The 12,321-nt window shown below is 38.1% G+C and overlaps 1 protein-coding gene and 1 pseudogene across 2 annotated transcripts; one reads left to right on the plus strand and one right to left on the minus strand.

Moving 5' to 3' along the window:
* Positions 1 to 31: 31 nt before the first annotated feature.
* LOC116289356 (uncharacterized) lies at positions 32 to 2,949 on the minus strand (annotated as a pseudogene). The gene is made up of 4 exons (XR_016121744.1): positions 2,738 to 2,949; positions 1,111 to 2,324; positions 700 to 898; positions 32 to 433 (listed from the first exon to the last, which is right to left on the minus strand). The product of XR_016121744.1 is annotated as an uncharacterized LOC116289356 (transcript).
* Positions 2,950 to 3,715: 766 nt separating this feature from the next.
* LOC116289347 (uncharacterized) lies at positions 3,716 to 12,100 on the plus strand. The gene is made up of 2 exons (XM_031696242.2): positions 3,716 to 3,890; positions 5,826 to 12,100. The coding sequence occupies exon 2, from the start codon at positions 5,832 to 5,834 to the stop codon at positions 9,846 to 9,848; it is 4,017 nt and encodes a 1,338-aa protein (XP_031552102.1). The 5' UTR covers positions 3,716 to 3,890; positions 5,826 to 5,831; the 3' UTR covers positions 9,849 to 12,100.
* Positions 12,101 to 12,321: the final 221 nt, after the last annotated feature.

Raw genomic sequence — 12,321 nt, forward strand, 5'->3', positions numbered from 1 at the left:
CTTTAATACTAATTCTCTTCAATGAGTCCTCGGTCATTAATGCTGTTTAATACATGTGGATGATTTAACAAGCTGTACTTGACCTTGGATTTTACTAGAGATGACGTCACCCCAGCTCAACACATTGCCTTCACCAGCACCACAGTCACGTGACATGGTAGATATCTCGTTAGGTTCCAGTACTCTGTTCCATATATTCAACCCGGTAAGGTCACCGATGTAGCACTGTCCGGTATCAAATGATCCACCCACACTGTCCTGTTCTTGTCCTATGATGAGTGTACCGCCTCCTCTGATCACCTGACCTGTCATGAAGTTTGTTCTTCTTGCAGCAACGGTGCCATCTTTATAAACTAACACCTGCCCAGCATTATTGCTCCACGTTGTGCACATGTGATGCCATCTGTCATCGTTTGCAGCTACGTCGGTACGCCTAGTAATGATAGTTGAATGAATTCAGCTATTAGATAGCAAGATGAACAATATGTCACTCGTTATAGCATTAGAAGCATTCTTTCAAAAAAGTAGTACACATTATGGGACAAGCGTAGTCTTCCTGATACAAGTTCACTAGGTGAGACAACCTTACAAAGGGCACTATACAACCTTTGACACGATCAACAAGTGCTGACGATAGTGAATGGTTTTATACAAGACAAGGTCCACCCTAAAAGTACAGTATGTCACGGGGAAACCTACCACGAGGATCCTCCGATGAATAAGTCAAAAGTCCTGGGCGTCAAAAATAACAATTCATTGTCATTTCCAGGTACAGCGTAACTTATGACAGTATCACCAACAGTGGTCTTCAACCAGAAACAGAACGTCACGGACGACATGCTAGGGATGCCTTTGATAATGACGTAATCACTAGTTGTTCTTCTAGTAAACTTAAGATCTGTAAATAACGTTAATTTAACAAATGGGTAAAAATTAAACAAGAACAGACCTGGCTATTCTAAATTCAACCACCTCATATTTATTGTTATATATTACAACCCACCGTCTGGATCCCCCATAGTTTATTTAAAATGTATGTATGTGTAGCATAATACTTTTAGCTGTGATACCGAAGTCTTTATTCGTTGCTTTCATTTCATTTAACTGTACCTTTTGGGGCTGCAACAACTTTAGTGTGAGTTGTTGCAGTGAAGACCCCAGCACTGACAGCTTGACAGACGTAAGTCCCTGAGTCAGCGGTCTTCAATCTTGTTATAGTCAGACTTCCATTCACATGGACCCGTGTTCTATCATCAGATGACAATTGTTGGTTGTCTTTACTCCAAGAAATCCTAGCAGGTGGATCTGCTGTAACTACACAGTCCAGTCTCAGACTTTCACCATCAGCAACAAATACAGTGGGGGGAGGGGTGGCGGTGAATTTAGGCAATGTCACCACAATGAGTTGCATCTTCCCAATAGACAATCCAAGGAAATTAGAAGCTTGGCAAACATATATCCCAGTGTCTTGTTTTTCCACAGAATATAAAATCAAACGGCTGCCATTTATGACGGTACGGGCAGCAGGCAACATACCAAGGACTTTTACCCACGTGATCGTTGGTGTGGGGTGTCCAGTCGCGTGACACTTTGGAAGAGTTACATTGCTTCCTTCTTCCACGTAAATAGGTCCAAAAGATAGGGAAATACGAGGAAGATCTAGAAAAAAAATTATTATTTTAATATACCGACAGAAAAATACGTCTGATTAAATGATTAAAATGGCTATAATGTAACAGAAGTGTAATGACTTATAGTTGACGAGAAGAGTGGCTGTCTGGTTTGCTTGTCCAAGTATATTACTGCCTTTACACTCGTACACTCCTGAATCGTTACTACTAACATTCCTTATCTCCAGATTATGACTTCTAGCAACACCTGCCAGACCTGCATCCAACACACTTCTTGTCTTGTCTAGTAAACCACCAACTCTCCTCCAGCCAATCACAGGTGTTGGATTACCACTCCACCCACAATGCAACACGGCTGTATCGCTTTCATTAACAATTAACAAGGGAGGGGATACTTGAACCTCTGGTGAAGATATCGATTGACCAGGTCTACCATCCCGTCCAGCTACACCACGTGGTCCAGGATCACCTCTCTCTCCCTTGTCTCCCTTCAACCCAGTAGGTCCCATCATGCCTTGCTTGCCACTTCTGCCTGGCCTTCCCATGGGTCCTTGGGGTCCTCGTTTGCCTCTTCTTCCTGGTTGTCCTCGTTTTCCGGTCGATCCTTTGCGACCTGGTCGTCCAGGTGGACCGGGAGGTCCTGGTGGACATCTATTCTTCTTTGCTCCACACGCTTTAGAAAAGGCTTTAGTTCTTTACGAACAGTTTGGAAGTTGGTGTCGTTTGAAGGTGAAGACACGGTGAGACGACGTGCTCTTTGTCTTGAATCATGTATGATCTTTGGTGAGTCGATGGAACGACTTGCTGTAACGAAATGAAAGGATAATATGACATCAGTGGATTGACTTGATTTGTAGATCAACTTCCCACGCATTTCAGTTCAAAGGTCATTTAACTTCCGGAAATTCAGTCAAAAATCTTCAATGTATGTCAATGTTTTTGTATTTTTGCGATGTAATGCTTCACTTTTGCTATTTCCTTTTGTTGTTCAGTTCCCAGAAAGATAGATTCAGTATGTACACCAGTTTCACATTGTAATCCCTGATTCAAATCATCAAAAAACTCAGTGACATTCAACGAGTCTGTACGCGTTCTACTCTGTTTACTGCTCACCTTTGATTTGCTTGGTTTTCACATTACACGGCTCTACATCTTTCCCATCTGTCTTCTGTTCTACCTTGTCTAGTCTTGTCCTGTATTCACTTAGAATCAACTCAACACGTACAAACTCACCCAAACACAACACACCAACTACAAACCACAATACCACAGACACTCTGCTTGTCCCGCGTGATGAGCAGCTTGTTTTGTCAGACATGACTGGATGTGACGGAACGGGTTGAAGAAGTTCAACTGAGTTCAGTTTTATGTTGTTGTTATGTCATTCCTTCCTTTCCCCCTCCCGGCTTCCCTTGGTTTTTTCTCTCCTCTCCACAGGAAGCCCGAGGAGCCGAAAGGAGATCGATGCATGCGGAGAAGGCTAGCACCTCGACCCCCCACCCTTGCGAGAGTGATTACAAGCTTCATTACGTCATCGTGCGGGATCGTGAATATTTATGAGGGATTAATAGAATCCAGATAGCATCTATTTCCTCCAGCTGATTTGAGAAAAAAATGTTAGTCTTGATTTGTCACTTTTCATCTTTGAATCATAGATTTCTAGGCCACCAAACCTTTATGAAACAAAATCAACCTCGTTCCCAGGGCTTTCTCTTTTTCCTTTTTTTGAAGATGGCGGCGCTCTAAAATATGTCTGGAATGTTAAACCCCATGTTTTGACCAATCACATGCAAATGAATTCATTTTCGCATGTGATTGGTCAGCACACTACTTTAACATTCCAGGCATATTTTAGGTGTTCACGGTTTTAGTTTGACTATAAATTATTTTTTTAATTTTCCCCCTATATATTCTGATGCTTTAATTATTATCAAAAAATAGTGTACGGAGTTCCTCTTTATCTTTATGTTTTGGCTCATCTTCGTCTGACAGTCGGAACTCTGTCGTGATCCGGTCGGGTAAACGCGTTTGTTTGAGGTTTGGTCTCGGAATTTTTGATGAGAAAAACTTCCGCCTGTCTGGCAGCGAGATACTAAGGCGACACAAATGACCTTGGTTTTTCGATGATGGAGCTGCAAAGCTTTAAGAAAAAGCTAAAATAAATAGCAAACAGTCGATACAAAATTAGAGCTCGATTGTTAAGCTTCAAAATATCTAATTGCGTCCTATAAAAGCAGTTCTTTTCTTCAAGGACAGAAGGTAAGCTATTTTTAAAAAGTCGACGTCTTTTAAATGTTGACTCCGATCCTAATTTATATTGCGCTAGCTACGTATGTATTGAAAAGCATTTCTTGGTAAAAAGAGACTTGTATCAAAATTTCAGTCAGTCGATCCGATTTCGACAACTAAAATTTTATTATGCATTTTTTAATGTAATTTACACAGCCCTGAGTCTATATGCAAACATAGTTGATAACTTTGATTCAATTAACTTTGATGCAAAGGAGAGAAAAATCTAGACTAAATATTCGATCGTGTTCTGTTTCTTCTTTAAGACGCCAATAAAGTGTTTATCACTGTATATTCTTTGTCTTTATAGTCCAATGTATATATAGAGGACATCCTTATTTTTCCCTTGCAGTATTATTTCAAGGCAACATATCGAGACAAATCGCTTGAATTAAGTATTCTGTTTATGTTTTTAAATTATCTTTTAAAAATATTAAAATATTCAGAAAAATCCCTCGTCCGTCGCTGAAACACGCTGGAAAAGGAAGCTATTTTAAGCTAAGCGTTGCATAAATAACCGCTTACATGTACCTTTTCGTACTATTTTTTTTCTGGATAATCAAAAATTATTTTAGTTGATCATTAATATGAAACGTTATGGCCGGTTTTCAAAGAAGTCAAAGTTGGTTTCATAGATCTTGTTTATTTTTCGGCATGCTCAATATATTTTATATATTCTAGTTCACAGTAATCAGGTAGTGAAGTGGATTGAATATTAATAAACAACCACTGATGAATTATAAATCAGTTTGGATGCATGTTAGCTCAAGAGAAAATATTAAAGGACAAATGATAAAAATATAATAATTGTTTAAAATTAATATATATATATATACTTGATTGCAGAAAGGTTGTAGTATTGCTTACTATCAATCACGTGACTTTTTGGAGTTGACTGGGGGGCAAACAAGCGGTTGACTGGGGGGCAACTAGCAGATGTTAAGTCAAAACATTTCCAAATAAGTCCTCAAACTATTGTATTTGACTATTTTCATGACATCAAACCAGAAACTTAGAGATCAAAACAATCTCCAGGATTCTACAAGCCATCAAAAAAAGAGCTATTACCGGTGACGTCTATTGGTAGCAACCTATACATTTATACAAATATCTAATGAGATGCGAGATATCAAATGAGATGCAGAACGTAAAACATGCTTAAATACGATTGCTTAGCCACTACATACATTTTGTGGAAAAAAAATTTTTAACTTGACTTTGTGCAATACTAATGCCTCTGATACAATAGAAGATAAATAAGACCAAATAAGTTACTTTTTTACGTTCTGCATCTCATTTGATATTTTGCATCTCATTAGATATATTTATAAATGTATACTACAACCTTTTTGCAATCAAGTGTGTATATATATATGAATATTCAAAACAGAAAAATCGCTTTATTTATTGTTTGTTTCATTCAATGACTGCCAAAATATTTTTTCTTGTCTATTAGATCGTACAGATTATAAATCAGTTGGTTTTAAGCGTTGAAAATGGTTATTTTGTATTTTGCATCTCATTAGATATTTGTATAAATGTATATATGTATTGTATACTACAACGATTCTGCAATCATTGATTGATCAATCGATGTGATAGACATCTAGTGATAGACATCTTGAAAACAATATCAGGAATGATATCCCATAATTTTTGATATACTTTTGATATACTTGTATATATGCACAAAAGGGTCAAAGGTTATGCAAATAGCAGTATCTATCTATCTATCTATCTATCTATCTATATATATATTATATATATATATATATATATATATATATATATATATATATATATATATAAATTGGACAAACAAACAAACAAACAAATAAAGTATATATATATATATTGTTTGTTTATTTATTTAATTGTTTATTAATCTATTTGTTTATTATTTAGAGGAGTATGGATGATCATAGGATTGCTGAAAATAGGCTAGAGAAAATAAAGATTTTTCTTGGCTTTTGCTTGTCCTGTAGTTCCATTGGCTTCCTAAACTTGAGAAAGGAAGAACTGATCGAAGAATATTTTAAAATGGCTGAGTTCTATGATGGTATCTGCCATCAAATTGCACAATACAATCGTCTTGGTATAGAATATGAAAATTCATATCAATGGAATGAAGCCATCAATTGCTATCAAAAAGGCTTAGCCATCGCCACTAAGATTGGCGATGCGAAGAGTGCTGTGGTTCTTTATGGGAACGTGGGAAAAATTTGTCAATCATTGAGTAAATACGAGGATGCCATTAAGTATCATGAAACTTCACTCGACATTACAAAGACTATAGACGACAGGAAAGGTATTGCTAATGCAAACGCAAACTTAGGAATTGCTTTGAAGTCGATAGGAAAATATGGAGAGGCCAAGGACTGCCATGAAAAGTGCCTGAAGATCGCCGAAGAAAGGAGTGACGAGAAAGGCATGGTAGATGCATATGGAAATTTGGGGGACGCTTTTAATTCATTAGGGGATACCAAGGAAGCAATCAAATGTCATGAAGCGTCTCTCAGCATCGCTCTGAAGATAGGTGATAGGAAAGGGGAAGGCAACGCTTATGGAAACTTGGGCGTCGCCTATTACTCGTTAAGCAAGTACAAGGAAGCGATTGAATATCTAGAAAGATCGCTTAAGATTGCCATAGATATTCAAGATAAGGAAAAACAAGGAATTCTATATGGAAACCTTGGTGCTGTTTGCCAATCTTCAAATGAATATGAGAAAGCCATTAATTACCACGAAAAATCAAAGAAAATAGCTACAGAGATAGGTGACAAAGAAGGTGAGACAATCTCATATGTAAACATAGGAAATTCCTACCAGTCGATGGGCGAATACGAAGAGGCAATAAGAAACTATAATCAGGCTTTAAGCATTGCCAAAGATATTGGCTATAAGTACGGCGAGGAAGCTGCATACTTTAATTTGGCAAATTCATACCAATTGATGGGGAAAGAAAAGGAGGCATTGAAGTATTACGAAAATCACTTAAGCAATGCAAAGGAAATGGGCAACAAAGAACGAGAAGCAACTGCGTATTTGAGCTTAGGAAATGTCTTTCACTCTTTAGGCAAGCACAAACAAGCCATCGAATATTTTGAACATTCTTTGAATATCGCAGAGGAAATAGCGTGCAAGGATATTCAAGGAAAGTCGCTTGGAAACATGGCGGGGGTCAGTTACTCTACTGGAAAATACGAGCAGGCTAGAGAATATGCTGAAGAGTGTATAAAGCTATCCCAAGAGATAGGTGACAAGAAAGGCGTGTCGAGCGCATATGCAAGCCTAGCAACCAGCCTGGATAGTCTGGGTAGGGCTAAAGAAGCAATTGAGTATCGAGAAAAGCAGCTGAGTATTGCAAAAGATCTTGGTGACAAATACGGCGAAGCAAACGCATATCTAGGCTTGGGAATTGCCAACAGTTCTATAAGTCAACACAAAGAGGCAATAGAATGCCATAGAAAAGCCCTCGACATTGCCATAGAGATATGTGACAGAAAAGAGGAAGCCAATGTTTATGGACATATAGGATCGGACTTTAGTAGATCAGGAAATTATACGGAAGCCATCAACTATCTTAACAAGCAGTTGAGCATTGCTAAGGAAAGAGGAGATATAGGAAGCGAGGGAGAGGCAAATGATGGCTTAGGAAATGCATATTTCCATTTAGGTCAATATAAAAAGGCTGTTCGATGTTTTGAAACAAGTCTGAACTTCGCGCAAGAAACAGGCAATAAAGACAGCGAGGGAACAGCTTACCATAGTTTGGGGATCATCTACCAGTCCTTAGGAGACCAGAAAACTGCTATTCTGCACTTGGAAAAAAGTCTTGATATAGCCAAAGAGATAAGGAGAAAATCTCATATTGCCAGTGTTTACGGGAGTTTAGGGTCAGTAAATCAATCGTTAGGAAAATACGAGAGCGCTACTGAGTATTATTCAAAGTATTTGACCATCGCAAAGGAAATCGGTAACAAAGACGATGAAAGTATTGCCTATGGGCATTTGGGAGACATGTCCCTCCATTTTGGCAAACACGAAGAGGCTTTAAGTTATTTTAAGAAGCTCCTAGAGATCGCTATGAAGACGAGCAATAAACCCAATGAAGGTTCAGCGTACGGAGGAATGGGTGACGTCTGCTTTGCATTAGGCAATTATGAGGAGGCTATCAAGAATCGTGAAAAGCAGTTACAAATTTCTGTAGATACAGGAGACAAGCGTGTTGAAGGAATTGCCAATATGTTCATTGGCAATTGTTATGTAGCACAGGGTTATTCCTACAAAATAATCAAGGACCTCAAGAAATATAACGAATGCATGACAAAAGCCAGAGATTTCCTAGAAGACAGCGTCCAGTGTTGGGAAGGGCTTTATAATCACTCAGTAGAAGAAGACAAATGGAAGATATCCTTTGTTGACACTTTCCATTTGTCTTACAAGATCTTGGCAAACGTTTTAACTGAAATGGGTGAAAATGCGGAAGCTCTTCTTGTGTCTGAACGTGGAAGAGCTCGAGCTCTGAACGAGCTTCTATCTTCCAGATACGACCTGCCATTCATCAACTCTTTGAATACGAATTCCTTTCAGTATTCAGATGTGGAGACACTTCTTTCTCGTGGCACTTTTACGCTTGTGTTTTATGCACATCAAGGTGGCGCAAGCATAGCTGCCTGGATTTTGTCGCAGCAGAAGCCGTTGGTTTTTGTACAAAATGAGATCGAGGGTCATGAAGATCAAGGCTCATTCAGGATACCAGGGAAGAATCAAGGACAGCTGCAATCCATAGGCACTAATATTTCCAAAGTTGTCAATGCCGCCTATGACAAAATGAAGGTGAGAGAAGGAGCGAGTTGTGAAAACAGATCGTTTAAGACGACGTCAATCGGTAATAAGCAAGCTAATTGCAATCACATCCACAGTGGAAAGAAATCATCTGCATTATTAGTCCAACAAAATGTCGCTGAAGAAATAAATAACAACGAAGAGGAACAATGGAGATGCATAGAAGAACACGAGGAAGAAGAAGAAGAAGAAGGCATTGAAAATCCACTTGAGATGTTATTCGATGGGTTAGTCTCTCCCGTGAATCAATATCTTCTTGATGATGAGGTGGTATTTGCGCCTGAAGGACCTCTTAACTTGATCCCTTTTGCAGCCTTGAAAGATCCAGCCACAGGAGCGTATCTCTCGGAGACCAAGCGCATTCGGCTTGTTCCATCACTTCTGACATTGAAGGTTTTGCAAGAATGTTCTTCTCAATACCACAAGACGACAGGTGCCTTAATCATCGGGAATCCTGATGTTGGACAAGTAATTCTCAGAGGCAAAAAAACACAGTTCCAGAATCTGACCTTTGCTGAAGAAGAGGCAAAAATGATTGGAAGCTTACTAGGAGTGGAACCATTCATTGGAGCTGAAGCTGCAAAAGACGTCATAATGAAAAGACTTCAAGAAGGCGTGGCTGTTATTCATTTCGCTGCCCATGGAACAACAGAAGGAGACATCGCTCTGACCCCCACTTTTAGTTCGAATTCCGACGAATCGGGTTCTATACCAAAAGAAGAAGATTTTCTATTGACAGTGGGTGACGTACAGCAAAGTGGTGTCCGTCCACAACTGGTTGTTCTGAGCTGCTGTCACAGTGGTCGTGGTGAGATCAAGTCAGAAGGCGTAGTTGGAATGAGTCGAGCGTTTCTTGCTGCAGGAGCTCGGGCTGTTGTAGCGTCACTGTGGGCCATTGATGACGAAGCTACTATGACCTTTATGCAAAAGTTTTACTTCCATCTAAAATGCGGAGAAAGCGCGAGTAGAAGCTTGCAGCAAGCCATGAAAGAAATGAGAGCAGGAAAATACAACGAACCAAGACACTGGGCTCCTTTCTTTCTTATTGGGGATGATGTCACAGTCAACTGTTTCAAATAAAACACAGCAAGCTGTGAAAAAATAATAGAATACAGTGAAACGAGCTAGATATTCTTATTACAGATGATGTCACTACCATATCAGAAGACAAGACGAAAAAAATCCCAGATAATTGAAGTAGGCATAATCTGAAATCTGACAATGGAGGTTAGCCTCCACCGCTATCATCTCTTCCGCGATCCCTGGGCTTCCTGTGGACAGGAAAGAAACTCTCTGCCCCTGAAATATTTCAACACAGGAATCCCAATTGCGTTCTGGAGAATAATTATGGATTAGCTATAGCCTTCGGTGGAGGTTAACTTTCTTCATCTTCCTAAGAATGAACGACCGTTCCAATTATCGTTTTGATTACACATGCTCTATTTTGATTATTTTATAATGAATTTCTTCTTCTCTTGAAAAGCATAATTCATAAGGTATAAGTGCCTAAAATATGTCTAGAAAAGGCGTTTTGAAACGTGTGTCCCTTCATCAATGATGAAGCTCTATTGACGACTCTTAAAACTCCAGCGTATGTGCGCTTAGCCTCACTTCTGAGGTCGGTAAACAAAAGCAAAAATTAGAATAACAAAACAAGCCACTCTTGCATTCCAGGCTTAGCACGCATACACTGGAGTTTTAAAAGTCGTCAATAGGGGCTTATACCATATAAATTACCAGTTTTCATATGCACTCAATTGAAGAATCGTTGTCGGATTCAGAAACACAGAAAATAGAAGCTGAGACCGAAATGGCACATGGAAAGTACGTTAATTAGATGCATGCTGTGACCGGCGACCCGTGGCATCATCCACTCTCAAACGCAGGTCTTCTGAATACACGTTTGGCATTCTAAACCGACTGCATGGATGGCGCAAATGAATAAGTTATAATATAATTATGTCATTTCCCATGTGTTATTTCGGTCTCATCTTTAATGTTTTATGTCTCTGAACCCGACCTAATTGAAAAACGTAGTCGGGTTCGAGAAGGTCATATCATTGAAGCTAATGTGGCATCGTACTGATTTATGCGAGAAACACGGACACTCGTTATGAACTCGAACTTAGTTGTTTACTTGTAGTACTCCGGATCGTTTACAATAATACTTCTCTGCATTCATCTGCGATTCATATACACTTCAATAACAGCTCATCTACGGTTCTGAAACATTTACAATCACTTTACAATACATTCGCTACAAACATAAGGAAATTAAACGCTAATTCTCTACACACCTCGTGGTAAATTCTCCAACACAATTTGAATGATGCCCAGAATGAAAACTTAATATATATATTTAAGCACTGCCTAAAAGCGGAGCTCCCGATACGGAAGTCACAGGGAGAACAATTTGAATGAAACTGAAAAGGCAAAAATAAGATTGGGGAAAAAATCTTCAATTATTTTTTATTCGAGATGAAGATAATTTTACTCCCATAATAAAAACCATGCAGTGAAATCGAATCGAAATGCACTACATTGTTTTTTGTTTTTTTGCGCGAGTATACTCTCCCACTTAGGAATTTTGTACACAACTCACCACCACTCCCAGGGGCTAGTTTTGTTCTTGGAATATTCTTCGACAAAGTTTCCAAGGCCAACAGTTTTAGGCTTTGAATCTCTTTTACTTAAAAAAATAACGAAAGATAGCTACAGATAATCAAATACAATATCAAGTTTAGTGAAATTTACCTCGGATGTCTTTCATTGAAATCGAAAATCTGGAGATTTAGGACAAACCAAGACTTAAAAACAGACTTGAAAACTGGTTAAGGTGAGCAGAAAATACAGAACGAGACGAAGTTTACATTCAGTTAAACTTGACAAGAACAACTGAGACAAAATAGAAAATAATGCAAAAGGCAATGCAAGATACAACATGATGAATTTCTTGTCAGTAAATTGGCGTTTGTAAATGTTTTTGAATATTTTTTAGCTTTTTAAAGTGAAAGTCTAGGACTTTATACAATAACATCTCTCAACAACACAAATTTAAGCTAATTTTTATGATCATACTTGCTCGAACAGCTTGATAAACAGTGGAATATTTGGTGTAAATTTATATTTCATTCAATAATTAAATAAATTATCTGTAGAAAGATATAAAATTATTGAATGTAAGTCTTCTTTGTTTTGCCGATGGGACCCCGCGATAGGAGACGAACAAAGCTACATTTTTCTTGAACGAAAAATATACGATAGTTGGTTAAAAACAACAACCGAATTGTTAAAGATTTACAAAGCTAAATAAAGAATATTTGTTGCCGTAATATGCTCTTCGTGTTAAAATGAATTAAAATGAATTAAGCTTATCTATAGAAATATTAAAAGTTTTGAGAGAAAGTCTTTGAATTGTCGCGGATTCGTCGAGAAAAATGCTTGTCAAAAAAAAAAAAAAAAAAAAAAAAAAAAAAATATATATATATATATATATATATATATATATACGATTGTTTGCTAAAAAACACGCACCTGAATTTTTGAAGAACAC

This window comes from Actinia tenebrosa, unplaced genomic scaffold (assembly GCF_029948245.1).
Source record: "Actinia tenebrosa isolate PJP-AT-01 unplaced genomic scaffold, QUT_ActTen_1.0 PGA_scaffold7__59_contigs__length_16204524, whole genome shotgun sequence".
NCBI classification, from domain to species: domain Eukaryota; kingdom Metazoa; phylum Cnidaria; class Anthozoa; order Actiniaria; family Actiniidae; genus Actinia; species Actinia tenebrosa.